Consider the following 16,229-nt stretch of genomic DNA (forward strand, 5'->3'; position numbering starts at 1 on the left):
ATATATTAGAAAGTATAAAGATATTACTATTTTATATTAATTATAATATTAAATTTTAAGCTAGATTTATATTAATAGAGATTAAAACTTAAATAAAATAAGCTATCCTTATAATAGATAAAATAAAAAAACTTTATAAATAATTAATAGAAAAATTATAATTTATCTAGTAATAAATAAAATACTATATAAACTAAAAATAAATTAAAAAACTAACTTTTAAAAGGGGAAATAAAATCTAGTTACTATAAAAGAAACTAGAAACTAAAGACTTTTAAATTAAAACTATATAACTAAATAATAAACTAAATTATAAGAAATTAAAATTATTTTTAATTAAATAAAAAGTTTTAAAAATTAACTATAAACTAAAATTACTAAAAGAAATAAAAAAATATTTAATTTTCTATATAGTACTTTTTAAACTAATATATAGTAATATACCTATAGAAAAGTCTATTATAATTAAACCTAAAAAAGATATTTAAGATACTAAGAAAATTTTTAATTTAATAAATAATAATAATAAGAAAATTAAATATTTAGTTAAATAGAAAAATTTTAAATATAATAAAAATACTTAAAAACTTATTAAATATTTAATAGAAAGCTAGTAATTTCTTACTATATTCTACTAAAAATATTTAAAGAAATTAAAAAATCTAATAATAATAGATCTAGGAGCAAGCTCTAATTAATCTTTAACTTAGGAATAATAGATATAATATTCTTAGTAGTATCCTCCTTAGTAACCTACTCTATCCCTAGACAAATAACCTCTAAAGCCTATTTTTTATATAATTCCTCCTCCTAATATAACTAATAGATTTAGGAAAGTATAGCTTATTAAATATTAATAACTTTCTTAAAAACCTTTTCTATTTTATATTTTTCTTATTCTAAGTAAGATTATTCTTATTCTAAATAATTAACTAAATAAAGTAATATTAAAACTAAAAAATAAAAAGGAAAGATTAGAAAACTTATATATAGAATTAGTAATATTACTAATATTATAATTAATATATTTTAGATAAATATATAAATTATACTAAAACTATTTCTTATAGATAATATAATTTTAAGGAACTTATATATTATAATAGGAAATATATTTAAATATTTTAAAAAGATATTATTAGAAAAGAATATTATTAACTACTTAAATAAGATAATTATAATTAATTTTAAAGATAACTATATTAGGGGAATAAGACTTAGAAATATAATTAGATATAGTTAAGAGAAAGAAAGAAGAAAACTTATTAAGGAAAAGAAAAGAAAATAAGATTATTATAATTAATAGGTCTTTAAAGATAAAAACTAAGGGAGGGGGAGAATTATATTATAATATAGCTATAATTAGGTTATAGGGAAGTAGTATAATACTATAGAATAAGAAATTATATAATAAAGAAGTTAGATAGAACTAAATCTAATTAATTAGTTAAATAGAAATTTAATAAAGTAATTATACTTATAACTAACTAATTAGTTAATTAAGAATATAACTAACTTTAGGAGAGCTTAAAAAGGAAATATCTATATAAGCTATAAAATCTATTATATATCTAGTTTATCTTTTAAGACTTTTTAGTAGTTAATTTAAGTATAATTATACCCCTATACTTAAATATATACTTCTTACCTATATCTTATAAATATTACTTAACTATCTTACTCTACTATTAATAGATAACTACCTTAATTCTATTACTAGTTATATCTATTTAATATTATTAATAGGCTAGTATTAGGATTATAATAATAGTAAAATAAGAAAGGGTTTAGCTTAGTTAATTTAGATAACTTTTTATTAAATTAATAATTTTTAAAAAGGAAAATATTATATTAATTAATATAATATTTTTAATATCTTAAAAATAAGTAAAATATTATAGAAAAAGGGGCTTTTGCTGATATTAGGTATAGTAGAATGATTAGATAGAAGAAATAGTATCTTTTTACCTTTCCTAGTATATTTGAGAAGAAGAAATTTATATAGTATGTCTTTTTAGAAATGGAACTGGAAAGGAGATAGTAGGTATAAGTAGAAATGTTTTTCTAAACTAATTTTTCTATAATTAATGTAAGAATGATTGTTCCTTCTGGACTTAAAAAGGTTATAATCTTCCAATAGTATGTAATCACGCTTTAGGTATACGAAAACACTCACTGCTCTCTGTGTGTTATGTCCATGACCCTCTACTTTTATCCTTCTCTTCATCACCCCGGAATACGTTTCAACACGGATCGTGGACTCGACCTTACCTGTTTGGCTATTAGGCCTCCCATGCTACGGGCTACTAGAACGATGGATGTCTATACTTGCTAGTGTCAATACTATACCCTTAAAGAAGAAAAGAGGAAAGCTAGAGGGAGAGGTGAAAGAGAGAAGATAGGAAAAAGGAGAGAACAAAAGAAGAAGTAAATCTGTTGGATTGTGGGCCAAGGTAGAAAAGACTTAACGTTTGGGTTCCTTCTGAGATGAGATGAATTCGCCAGGCCCGCCACCAGCGCCGGGCCAAAGTCGTGGATCGTGAGGGCGCTCTTGCGGTCCTTGGCGAAGTCCGGGTCGTAGCCGAACGTGTGGATGCGGCCCTTGCGGAAACCGCGCTCTTGCGGCAGCCACTCGGCGGGCCAAAAGGACCGCGGGTCCTCTGAGTAGCTCCACGTCTTCCGCGAGCCCGCGTTCAAGCCGTGGATCTGTGGCAACTCCCTTGTCAGAAACGTCCCCGTATCCGACGTCGCAGAGTATCGAAGCAAAGAGGTAGGGGCCGGGGAAGTCGAACAAAGACAAAATCAACCTCGGGCTCTGATGGTTGGAAACAAAGGTGCAGACCCAACGGGCCCCTCGGGTCATCGGCCCCGACGCGCAGGCCTCCCCTGCGAAGGAGTTGAAACCGGCTGCGGAGGAGGCTCAGTGCAGACTGGCGAAGGCGTGGACACGGGTGTGCGTCCCGGCCAAGGAACGAGGACTGCGCTACTAGAGCTTGCTGTGAAGGCTCTACAGAGCCAGAGCCCGGGACCGGATTCCCGAGGGATAATTGGTACTGGGACGAAAACAAATGAACGCATTTGGGTCGAGTCAGAAATGGATTCTAGGAGGGCATGAAGTCGATGCCAAGTCTGGACTTTGGGGTCTTGTTTTACCTGATCGCGAAATTCCATGGTTCCATTGTCCTCTATATTGCGACAGATAAAGCAAACGAACTTCACGTTCCGTTGTTGTTAAATCCAGCAGCCCCTTCGGTCTGCGACAATCTCGAGAGTCGAGACCGACTGTCACACCGAAGCTCTCAAGTCCCCTCTTTTCGGGGCTTAATCGACAGTACAAATGAAAAAGCAAAGAGCCACAAGCTGTGTTAGGTAGGCATTCGAGAAAATCGTACAATGTTAGACTAGCCTGTGAAATGCAATGAGCGGAACGTTTGCGGAAGCAATAGACACAAGGAGGCAGGGTCGGCCGCGGAGAATCTCCTAAGTCACTGCTAGCCCGCGAAATGAGAATGGCCGCAGCGCAAGATGCGGGCTCGACCCGCCCCCAGCGGTCACGAACGTCACCAGCTAGGCTTTTCTCATCCCGTAATTGGGTGGCACCGCGACCCCTCACACCCATGCGCGTACCATGTAAAGTGTGCAGGATGCGCTGCGGGCTGGGAAAGACCTAGGGCATTGCCATTGGCCAAACCCCAAATATCCTCCACTGCTGCAGAAACTGCGCCTTAGGTAGCACAGCGAATTGTATGGCGTACCGGCTCGTGGATGTTGGCGCCACAGGCCAAAAGCTCGTTGTGACCCAATGCGCCATGTCATGCCGTCTCTCCCTTGCACTCGCTCTAGAGAAGCCGCGTTTCTTGGTAGTCCCTGGCACCGTTGTGAGTGTGACCGGAACTTCCACCTTACCCTCGAGTGCTTTTTCATCTCATATCAGCGGCTACACTCCCTATCCTCCTAAGAGTACGCAATTTCATTCCTAGACTTACAAAGAGGGCAAATGCGTGGCACCCTCCTTACCGACCTCAACGTCAACCAGTAGGGCACTGCGCAGGTGTCCTCGAATCTTGTCCGGTGTGTATCGGCCGGGGCCGCCATCAGCCAGGTCCCGGTGCTTATGATCCTGATTCCCCGCGGACCAAGGCGGAGAGATAATCCTTCCTGCCCAAAGTCGTGACGCTATGGTATGATAGGAAAGCTAAAGCCCGCTTCGTGACTGAATCATGGATGGACAGGGCGTGCTGCGAAGCAATAACTTTCATTCGCCGCCGCCCGCACATGTTTACCCTCAGTGGCCAGTTTGGGTTGGCATAGTGGGAAGGAGAGCCCTCCAAAGGCGGATCTTTGGCATATAGTGAACGAGCTAGTCTATTCGGCTACTTGGTAAGCAGAGGGCTTAGCGTTGAACATAAATAGATTGTACTCCGGAAACTGACGTATAAGTTATGTTTCAAAATTGCGTGGTCTATTTCTCTCCGGCAACTGTTATAGATTCTAGGTCTGTAGAAATAGACAACCTGTATCTGTATAGAATGGCTAGAGATTTGCAAAGCACAGCGCCGACGCGAACGAACGACGGATTTGGCAGAATCTAGATAATCCTCGTTTTCATCGATATTTTATGTCTCAATGTCACACCCCCGGAAAGGGATATCTTGCATCAAACCTGAGAGGATGAAGATGATCTTGAAATCCAGCCCATATATCCAAATTCTAATTGTCGGCATTTGATCCAGTCATCCACCTAACAGTTGAGAACATCCGAGCCACATCCAATAACAACCTTGGTCACCCCGGCACTAGAGACACTCTTACTTGTGCTTCCACAGTATCGTCCAACGTTCTTCGCAATGTGTCAGTTGTATTCTCTCTCATCTCTCTTTCTCATTTGGCAAATCCGGGGCTTCTTACCGCGCCTCCTTTGCAGAAGACAATACAGCAGCCATCATTGGTCGACTCCCAGATCCATGACTTGACGGTGAAGTTGGCATTGTGGGTACCAGAAGTGACGAAAGTACCCTGAATGCCTTGGTAGTTGTCCTCGCTGTAGAGGCTAATCCTATAGGCGGAGGAAGAGCCAACAAAGAAAGCACCAACAAGCAGGATTGACGAGAGCTTCATATTAAGATAGATGAGAATCAGAGAACGACGCTTATATGGGCTACTTCCGAAGAGAATAGGAATCCCAGTTGATAAGGATTCCCAGGAGTGGCATGAGACTAGAAACGCGTCCTCCAACTAACTTTGAAAACTCGTCCACCAATTTATATATCGAACGCTCCGAGTCCGCTAACACAGAGCCCGGAGGGTTAAAAACAGGATGATGCTGTCTCATCGCCTGCATAGAAATATTGGCGTCCCGAACAGGAAAAGTTACGCGAAGGTGCTGCTGAGCCGCGCAAATGGAGTGTTGGCGGGAAAGACGGCCAAAAGGCCGTGATGTGCATGCATGCTTTTCAGCTATCTGGAATTGATTCTTTCCCTCACGGAGACGACGGCTGAACATACAGAAAGGCTACACATAGTCTCGTCAGAGCTGCACGAAAAGATCGATAACTACACTCGATTTTCCCTGCATCCAAGCTGATGTAATGGACATGGCCTTGGTTTTTCAAAGCGGGCAAATGACTCGGAAGAGACAAAACGGGATTCGATGAAACTCGCAGTCGGGCCTGCAGCCCAGCTGATCTCACAACGGCCGCTAAGTTAAGAGGTGTGATTAAGACTTTTCCCATTCTACAAAGGTAATGCTGGATGAAACTTATATACCGCTTTTGTTCAGGTGTCCTCGCCATCACCTAGCCTTGTTTACCCTGGCGAAACCGCATTCCTTGATTCTGTGCGAGTCGATTAGCTGCGTAGGTTCGACCTAGCGAAGTAACAGGTGTTTCTGGCTATTACGGAAATGAGAAGTGCCCGGTCTAGGCAACCGATGTCGTGAACATGGATAATCTCACCTGGCGCCTTGGCCGATTATGAACTCCAAGCCAATGGAGGCATAACGGCATAAACCAAAACCGACAACAGTTACAACAGCCCGAGAAACTGAGGTGATGGATCCGAGGGGCCGCAAGCGCTCCAGTCCTTGTGCGGAGACCTAACCTTACCTATGTGTCTCAAAGGTGGAGGAAGCTTCCGTCTCATCGATTAATGCAGGCCCGAGGGCGCATTGGCCCTTGGCTCTCTGCCTCTGCCTCATATTAAGGTTCAGAGGGTAAAGATTGCCGGTGAAGACCTCTCGCCGAGGGCCCCAACATTATTGTTCTTTGCTATCTAGACTTCATTTTTGCTATGGGGCTTTTTCTCTGCTCTGCTCCCTGAACAGTTAGTAGGATATCAGCAGGAAGGGCACTTACGAAAAGCTGGAATCGAGGTTATGCACATGGCGATCAAAGTCACTCGAGCTTGCCACTTGCTACCATTTGCTAGGAACCGGCTGTTGGATATCTGAGGGAGTGGTCCCAGTCTGCGGTAAGTATTTCACTCGAATAAAGCGTCTGCAATCTGTCATAATAGTCTCCGGCTATCCCATGCCTCTATGCGAGTGCCTCGATGGTGTAACTTAGATATTCCCCCATCACAGGTAGAGAACCAGTTGCTCCATGTAGATGGAAGATGAATGCAAACCTATCCACCCATGTATCAACATCCAGGATGTATACCCTTTCATAATTACCACGCGCATCATATGTCCTATGGAACACATGGCCAACTTCTCACAACCCTTCGCTAAAGGCCAATGAATCAGAGTGGCCAATTCCCTGCTATTTTCTCACATGCAAATAAGCCATTTTGCCATTTGTTTATTCGCTCCATGTATCTGCTGCCCAATGCGGTGCTAACCTAGCTTCCAACTGTGCCTAATAATAACTTGGGTCGAGTGATGGGCCGACACACGCCGAGGAACAAGGACTTAGAGATCAGATCCATCGCCGAGGTCTGGTGTGGCAGTCGTGGATCGACGAGAACAATGGTCTAGTGCTGCATGACGCTGCCAGCATGTCCCTTGACCACGACTTTTCGCTCCGATAGGATGGATGGATTAATAGCCGTGGCTCAACGGGGACAAATTGAAAAAGAAAAAATTAGGGCTTCCCAAGATCCGGATGCTAAATATTCCCGTGGAATGTTCCCCGGGCCACTGATGTCGAGCCAAACAAGCTGAATGTGGATATCCCGGGGCAGGCAACCGAGTCTTCGTCAACATTGCTAACGAACCCTTGCCCGAGCGCCGCTCCTAAGACCCTGTTTGGGGTAGTGGCTCACACGACATCTCATGACCAGTAGTGCCAGGCAATGACAGGGTTCCCATACAGCACACACCGGGTCCACTCGTCTTGGTTGGCGGAACGGCGTTGGTCCATTCAAGGTCCATTCAAGCACACGTATGGGTCCGGGGCCCAACCCGAGGGTCGGGCCGCTTTTTCGGCTTTCCACAAACGAAGAAACCAAGACCAAATCAACGCAGCGAAGGCACACGGAATCGAGACAAATCAATACCCCGTGCCTAAGTAAATCTGAGTCAGGCCTAAAATTCGAATTTTTGTCCTCTTTTCGGGCAGCCAAGGCCGTCGAATGTAGACCCTTACGTAGCGGCCAAGCGAAGGTGTGCACCAACCAAGATGGAGGGCATGACACGGCGTGGCCTGAGACGCCGAAACAACGTCCAATGCATCGGGACGACTTGTTGGTTTTGCAGCGGTCAGTGCGATCGCAAGAAGTCCAACGTCGAATTCCTTTTGCTACCAAGATGAAGTCACCATGCAAACTCCGAACGATATAAGGCCTGGGGTTTTCAGCCAAAATTCAAGACCATTTTCACCAGCACCAAATCAACAAACAAAAGATAACACTAGAACAGGCAACCGGCCAAACGCAGCATTAATACCGGCTCTCATAGATAGGTCTGGTTCTTTTTTGGATATTTTTCACCGCTTTTTCCAACCAATACCTTCACCATTCACCCTTCACACTTTTCACACATCGCGCCAGTCGCCATGCCCGAATACTGGGACCCCGGTCAACTCCTCCAGGTCGAGGGCTACAACACTTCCGGTGCCCTCCGATGCCTCGGCCGCACACGATACAACGCTAGGTGTAACTGGACGATCGACAACCGCGATTCCGATGAAGCCCGCACCCTCCTCTCCACAATGGCCCATATGGCCCCCTCGGCAGTCATGGCAACAGACCTACGACGCCTGGCAGGTCTCTGCCTCTGCAACTACTACCACCAGAACCAGAGGGAAGAAACCGTCGCGAGATGGATGGACGTCGTGAAGAGGGCCGGCGAGCACTACACCAACGCCGCGGCTCAGGCAAGCGAGGAACGAGATGCGCTCGTCGTGAAGAAGAACGTCTATCTCGACCAACTCGAACTGGCCCTCATCGAATCCGGTGCCGAGTTTGAAGATGTCCAGAATCGGCTCATGGAAGCCGTCGACAAGAACACCAAGATGCGGGCCGAGAACTTGGGGCTCCTGCATGAGCGAGAGGGCTTGAAGGAGGCTCTGGACGCCGCGGAAAAGAACAGCAGTGATCTGCGCACCGAACTCGAAACCGTGCAGGGCGACCTTGCCAGGCTGAGCCAGGAGAACGCTGTATGCCGTGGCGAGATTGCCGTTCTCCAGGGAAAGCTCAGCGAGTTCCAGTCTTCCCTCGAGTCCGCGGAGGAGAACAGTGCTCGTCTCCGAACGGAACTCGGAACGTCGCAAGAGAACGCCCTCACACAGAAAGCCGAAAACGACAGGCTCCGCTTGGAAGTATCGCGACTTCTCGAGCAGCTGGATACCCTGCAGGGAGCCCTCAACGCCGCCAGCGAGAACAGCAACAAGCTTCAGACCGAATTAAGCACCGCCTTGGAGAAGCTTCACCGATCATCCTCTACCAACGACCAGGTCCGACTCGACAACTCTGCACTCGAGGAGAAGCTCCGCGAACTCCAGAAGATTTTGGGCAGCGCCGAGAAGCGCGGAGACTCCCTGCAATTCGAATTAAAATCAACCCAGGACAAACTCGCCAGCGCCGACTACGAAAACGTCAAGATGAACCAGGACAATGCCGAACTCTTGCGAAGACTACGTGAACTAGAAATTGTTGTTCAAACCGCGGAGCGACAGGGCGAGGATGTAAAGAGAGAGCTCGCAGAGGTTGGCGGAAGGCTGGCCGAGTCGCAGACCGAGAACGATAAGCTTGACACCCAGAACCGAGATCTAAGGGAGCGAGTTGTCGCCCTCGAGAGGAAACTGGACGAAGCCGATAACGAACGATCGCATCTCGAAACGGAACTTCAGACGGCAAAGGCATACGAGGAACTCGCTGCGCAGGTCCCCGGACTACTGGAACAGATCAGTCAGCTGGAGGGTCAGATCGCAGCAACCTGGCTTCATCGCTTGATGGAGTTGGTCAGAAGAGCCAAAATTAAGATCAAGGCCATCATGAAGGGAGGCCTGAAGAGGCGTGGAAAGAAGGCAGCGAGAGAGGAGGAGGCGAGACGCGAAGGAAGTGTTGTTTAGATTTAACCGGTTCGTTTGAGGAGCAGAAGGGGGCAGAAGGGGGCATAAGGGGGGATAAGGTAAGGGGGACACAAGGTTAGCATATCGGTCATGGTTTCTTGGGATTACTTGGGTCAATTTGTATTTGCATCATGGATTCATCTGCTGGAAAGATATCCATCTCGGTAGCATTGGGCGCGGAAACGTTCGAGGGGGAAGGATGAGAAAGCTCAGAAGGTATTCCGCAAGGTATCATTGAGGCAGATGGTATTTTCTTTTTTTCATTTTGTGGCAGTCTTGGCTCATATTCATTTTCATTTGTACATTTCGGTCATTCATGGAGTTTTGATATTTACTCGCAAGATTAAGGTTAGGGCCAATCGTGATCTTCCTCTCGCTGATCACGACTGTTATAATTATATTTTTCTGTTGGACTAGATCAAATACATTTAATACTCCCGTCACATCCTTCGAAGAACTGTCAACATTGAGGTAAAGAATCAGACAGAAAGTTTTCCATCGGCGATCTCAGAGTCAATCCGGGAGAAGAGGGCTCCGAGAGGACAAGGATTCAGTTGACGTAGAAGATGGTGCTCACGGAAAGTAGGCGGAGAATAAACGGAGTGCGAGGGTCACTAACTAGTTGAAAGATAATGGCCATTCGTTTGCGATAAAAGGAAACGAAACCGGAGGCCTTTTTTTGTCGGGCCTGGTCGCTGCTGAGCTCCCGGGCGAGAGGCTGTTGGAAGACAATAATCGCTGGAGGAAAATATTGAAACAACAATCGGGCACCCGGAAAGAACCGAGGATTGAGTAGACCTGGAGACTGGGCATGGAAGCTAAGTTCTGCCTGATAGTTTATCCACTTCACTACAAACGACTCGGCAAACTGTACGAGAACATTGCCCACACACTACATCACAAAGAGGATCGAAACGGGACAGTGATTCACAACTTAAACTCATAAACATCCACACTGCGTAGACATCCTAGTGATATTGACAGAAGCTGCTAGGATATTGACACAATTAGTATTAAATATCCTTCCCGAACCGGGGACCTTGCGTTCCCGTCCCTGACCCAAGAGGACTGGTTATTGTTACAACACGGGGGCCATTTATCGCGAGCGGTATGCACTAGGACATAACGCCCACGACAAACATTAAATTAAGGTATCGTGGACATCAGAAGTTGCAATTAGATAAGAGCGGCAACGAGACCGGCAGCAGCAAGGAGGCCAGAGACAGCCTTGCCGTTGGCCTAGAAAGGGGAAAGAAAACGTTAGCTTCGCACTTCCGGACTAGGATTTAACATTAGAAACACAATTGATCACATACAGCATTGACAATGACGGGGGTATCAGAGCCGGAGGTGCCGCTGGGGACGGGGCCGGAGCCGGTGCCAGAGGCGCTAGCGGAGGCAGAGCCGGTGGGCTCAACGCTGGTGTCGTCGCTGGCAGTGGGTTCGGGCTCGGGGTCCTTGGACTCGGTGGGCTCGGGCTCAGATCCGGTGGTCTCGGCAGGGGGCTGAGTGGTGGGCTCCGTAGGGGGAGTGCTGGTGGGCTTGGTGGGAGGCTTGGTGTCGATGGTGATGGGGAGACCGAGCTCTAAGAGGATCGTGAGCTAATGAATCCAAAGTAAACTACGTTGTGAGGGTGTCGAACGGAACTCACGAGAGCAAAGGTCAACACCGAAGGCAACGGCCTCGGCACCCTCGGCCTCAGTGGCGCAGGTGCCAGAGCTGTACGAGCACTCCAAGAAGTACTGCTGAAGCGAGGGCATCTTGCAGAAGCAGTGGTACATGTCGGGCTCAGTGCAGTCAAGAGGGGGGTGTTCAGTGATGACGTTCGTGAAGCAGTTGATCTGTAGGGCCGTGGCATGTTAGTGTATCCTAGTCGAGACGATAATATAAACTACCCTCTCATGAGAAGCAGATCGCAAAGAAGAGATAAAACATACGGCACACATGGGGATCGCGGCGGCGACCGAGGCCATGGTGATAGCAGCGAAGGTAGCGGTCTTCATTTTGATTGTTGGAGGTCGTTGAAGCTTGGAAATAGCGAGTGTATTGAACGACTGGAAAATCTCGTCTCGAGGACACGGTTCTTAGCGAATGTAAGCTGCAGTTGCGGTGGGTTGATGAGGGGGAGAAAGAGAGCTAAGTGGTTCGGAATGGGGAAGGGATCGCTCCAGATATATGCGCAGTCTGTCACCCCTGGCTGCCCTTTGCACCTCTCGCAGGTCGAGCGGAGCTAATATTTCGTAAAAGGAAACCGGGAACGGGAGCGAGTGTACACCACGCTAACAGCTGTGCGTGTACCTGTACCCACGGTCTCCTGTTGGCTGCCATGATCTATTCCCATCCACCTTCATTTCCTATTCCTTGTCGACATGCCCCGCGTTGGGCCAGGAGGGAGCCCTTCTCGACCCAACCAGCATAAACACTAACAGTAGCGTGCAGCACAGGAGAAAATCGAGATGGGTGTGGTGTCAAATGTACGAAGCACACTACCTCTGCTCACAAAGTTCTCGGCAGCGACGGGCAATGTGGAAGGTGTGGGAGGTGGGAGTGGGAGGAGTGGAGATGTGAGGCGTCAACCCGGATTGGGGGCCCGCAGCACAGATGGTAATTTTAGGTTATCAGATCATCAGATAATCTATTGTCTCACGAGTCCAGGTAATCCCTGTCGCACACTTCCCAGAATGGACGTCGGCCCCTAGTCAATGAGGTCGATACGCACCGGCTTCGCACGCCAACCCACGCCGGCGATTCGAGAGGTCCGCTGGTGCTAGCCGTATCCGGGACCTGCTTCTCTGATGTGGAAATTGGTGGCAAAAATTCGAACAGCAGACGGGACTTGGCGTCCTTCAGTTGTCCCCGAGCAACATTTGCGCAGGAACGCGCGTCGTTCACCTCCGGTGTTAGATCGATCCTTGCGATTCCAATTCATCCGGATATATCACATTCGTTACACAGCAGAGCTAGGATATGGGGCTTGTGGCGGGCGATGTGGGCGGCACTTCGGGCTCACCACGTTGGTCTTGGACGATCCCTGGAGACGAGACTGGCACGAGTCCGGAATGTTCCCGCCCTAAACTCCTTGTTAGTGGAACTGCACCATGTCTTTCTAGGAGAAATTTTTTTTCTGTTCAGAGACAAAGTACACTACGAAGTACGTACATGCTTGGTACACTATTGTCCGGCACCCCGGCAGGCCTGATTCGAGGGGTATTTCGTAGACCTTATGGGCAGATGGGTCCGACAGCGGAGATCTGCCTCTGCCGTGACGGAAATGGAAGCTCATTGACCAACAACCGAACCATGAACACGAACACCACACTGACCAAAAAACAAGGGTTGGATTTTGCAAGGCCACAACAGAGTCCGACCAACATTGAAGACCCGATGACGTTGTGCCAGCTTCCTCGTAGGTTAGAACTCTCTGCTCTCCCTCCGAGACCCCAAACTCTCAAACGAAGGACAAAAATTAAGTTGGGTGGTCTTGCGGAGTACAGAGAGATCAAATTTTCTTCGACACTACCTACTTCGTTGATATCCACACTCAAGGTAGTACACAACACTGCTAGGACATAACCACAATTTCGCATATTGCCGGACCAGATTTTAGCTTGGAGCGATGCTGGATGGTGTATAATTGAAGTACGTCGTAGTGTACACTGATCAGTAAACCCGCCCACACTGAACAGAAGGCTGATCCACCAGCCAGCAAACAACACCGCTCACTACGAAGCAAGCCAGGATTAATCAATCGATTGATCAATGCACATCTTGATGGAGTGTTCCGCCCCATTGAAAGGCCGGGCATGTTCTTGATCCAATCGTGCAATCGGCCCCGAATGTTGAATTGGGCAAAAGTGATCGCACACCCGATGTTCCATATTTCGAACTGACCTACTCTGCTCCTCGATTTCCTCCCCGCTCTCGATGTAGTGTATGCTACTCCATGGGGATTGATTGTTTGATGGTTGATGGTGAGTCGGGTCGCGAGTTGTGGGTTGTAAGTCATGCCGCAAAATCCGAGGACATGGATCCGAGTGATTCGTATATGCACGAGACTTGGGGGGTTCTTGACTAGAAAATCAATACTTCGTCGTCCAAATACTACTCCGTACGGTGTCATACCGTAACCGTATAACAGAGAGTCACCTGTGCTGTCCACTGATCTGGGCGTCTTGCTTGATTCCCACGCTGGCACCGACCACCACTGGTACAGATACCTCATGAAAACCAGACCCGACCATCCGCCGGTGTGGTGCTGGGTCACCCCACGTTGGCGTGGGCCAAGCCCAGGGCCAATCTAATGCGTAATCTCAGGCACATCAATCACACATTTTCCAGCCATCCCAAGAGCTCTGATCAATGCAGGGAAACGAGTGGAGGCCAGCGGTTATTCTGGATGGTTGCAATGTTGCATTTCCTCGTACTTCCTGCCATCTTACCCATGACCTACTGGGTTGTGTAACTCGCGATCACAAATCCTACCGCTCGGTCGATGGGTGTGGAGAGCGGAGAGCGGAGAGCGAAGAGCGGAGAACGTCGGCCGGTGGGAGATTAGATGGGATTGATAACAGATCCCTGCTCTGCCCTTGTCCTGCAAGCCATCAGGATTTTCACAAAGTACGAAGTACTTCGTACCTCGGTATTGTTTCCATTTTCGATTTTCTCATCCGCGAAGCTCTCTGCTCCTTCGTCCCACAAGTCGATCGACAAACCTTCAACTCTCTTTGTCTTGGAACGCCACATTCAGGGTGTCCCATCCCGTCCCACACTTTGCACCCAAGAGAATCCTACCTGGAGATAATCTCGCCTTCCACCCCCCGGTCTCCCTGCCTCGCCGTAATTCACACTGCTTAACCGAAGTGGAAGCTGCCCTTGTTCTCTCTCAAATTTGGTCTAGCGTCGTCCTTCGTATGAAAGTACCTCCTTCGCCGATTTTCGGCAGCTTCAATGTTCCAGTGGAATTACTTCCGACCCTCCAAGAGCCTCGGTCGACATCAATTTTTTCCCTTCGGTGGGGACTTGCCCAGACCAACCCATGTCCATTCTCAAAGACGAAAGCGACGTTAATTAACCTCATATAGAAAGTGACCTCATACATGTACTTATACATCATCTCTATGTTTGGGTATCGCACTTGACGCTACTACCCGCTACCGCCTGTGCTTTGGTCGGGATCTTGATATCGATGCCATTGGTAGCCTACGCTATAGTGTAGATTCCGTTCCGTCTTATTCAGACAGGGCTGCATGCGGCGCGCTTTCCTCCCCAAGCCTTTGGCATGAATTAATTTGCACTCGCCCCTTTTATTGACATTTTTGCTTCTATCCTGGTGGTTGTTCGGCCGGGGTTTCTTGATCCTGAGATTTACGCGACGGGACGGTGCGCCTCCTCGGGCAACCAACTGCGGACATCATCTGCTATATCGCATCCTTGTCAACTTGTCGGTTGGTTCGGTCGGTCTTCGAGCGAACTCGGACTTGCGGACATACCCAGCTCTCTTGCTAATCTCCTGGGGATGAACTATTGGCGAAATATGATGGATGTTGGCTGAGATGCGAGAGAGGGCCCGTTGTGTAGGATGATGGGTCCTCCACGCGTGGGCATGGGCAACGAGCCTATCCCTAGAACGCTATCAAACGGCTTGTCTTCTTTCCTCACCAGCTTAGGCCGGGGCCAAATACGAGATCACTTGTGGACCTCATCGGAACCTACAAGACCCCTCTCTTTTATGTCAATAGTTCCAGCTTTGGGCAGTCTGTATTCCTCAGCTAATGTGACTGAAGACAGAGAACATCATATCCTGCCTTCTCGAGGACACGCCAAGCCAGTGGATCGGAAATGGGTTACAGTGTTGCGAGGTCCTATCCACATCTATTCCTCTAACTGACCGATCGGCCCTCGTTCCAAGGTATATACTCTGTCTTCACGTTTATCAGATTAGGTTCCATCTAGCCTTCTCGAAAAGCCCCCCAGACGACTCAGGAATGAATCACCAAAACACGCACACTGACTCTGCAAAAGTTCGACAGACAGCTGATGCCTTTACCCCCTCCACAACCTGGCTGAACTTGGCCCCATGCAAACGATATTTTAAGAAGGACAGCCAAACGGATCTCTCTCCCAGAGTTGGCATTGCTCCACTCTCCAGGCTATGTAGGTGGGAAAACATAGACGGGAAGCTAAGGGTGCACACTACGTACGTAGAACCAACGGAGGCAATAACATGATATGTCAATCTTATCTGATCATCAGATAATCAAAACGTTGCACCTGCTGAACGCCTTAGACCCCCTTCCTCTCTAAACGGAATACTCCATCGCTCACTTCCTTACCAGTCCAACTCTGCGACCAGAGGCCCGAGTTCGACCTCTTCCTCTGTTTCCTTTGCCGCGAGGTGCCACTCCATCTCCAGTTCTACATGACTTTTCATCGAACTAAAATGTGCCACCGAAATCTGACTCTCGAAGTGCAGAATCTTCTCCATCTCAGTCAATCAACGGCTGCCCCTATCTTTGGGCACTATGCCAACCCCATAGAAATGGCCCTAATCAATGTCAACCCATGAAGAGTTGGATACTGAGACTCCGTCATGCATTGATGAAATCTCGCTCCAGGCCATACACAGTGCTGGCAATTCATCGTCATCGCCCGAGAAGGACACGCCATCAAAGTCCCAGAAGTACGAGTCTTCCAGGCTGGGCCCTGACGAAGCCTTCC

The 16,229-nt window shown here is 47.1% G+C and overlaps 2 protein-coding genes and 1 pseudogene across 2 annotated transcripts; 1 reads left to right on the forward strand and 2 right to left on the reverse strand.

Moving 5' to 3' along the window:
* Positions 1-2,296: 2,296 nt before the first annotated feature.
* SAPIO_CDS2779 (uncharacterized protein) lies at positions 2,297-3,171 on the reverse strand (the record flags this gene model as incomplete). The annotated part of the gene is made up of 3 exons (XM_016785715.1): positions 2,297-2,306; positions 2,465-2,706; positions 3,154-3,171. The coding sequence occupies 3 exons, from the start codon at positions 3,169-3,171 to the stop codon at positions 2,297-2,299; spliced, it is 270 nt and encodes an 89-aa protein (XP_016644497.1).
* A 4,823-nt stretch (positions 3,172-7,994) lies between these two features.
* On the forward strand, positions 7,995-9,512 carry SAPIO_CDS2780 (annotated as a pseudogene; the record flags this gene model as incomplete).
* A 1,176-nt stretch (positions 9,513-10,688) lies between these two features.
* Positions 10,689-11,515, reverse strand: SAPIO_CDS2781 (uncharacterized protein; the record flags this gene model as incomplete). The annotated part of the gene is made up of 4 exons (XM_016785716.1): positions 10,689-10,751; positions 10,829-11,097; positions 11,164-11,353; positions 11,450-11,515. The coding sequence occupies 4 exons, from the start codon at positions 11,513-11,515 to the stop codon at positions 10,689-10,691; spliced, it is 588 nt and encodes a 195-aa protein (XP_016644498.1).
* Between the last annotated feature and the right edge of the window lie 4,714 nt (positions 11,516-16,229).

Source organism: Scedosporium apiospermum, assembly GCF_000732125.1.
Source record: "Scedosporium apiospermum strain IHEM 14462 chromosome Unknown SEQ_SAPIO_0087, whole genome shotgun sequence".
Lineage (NCBI taxonomy): Eukaryota > Fungi > Ascomycota > Sordariomycetes > Microascales > Microascaceae > Scedosporium > Scedosporium apiospermum.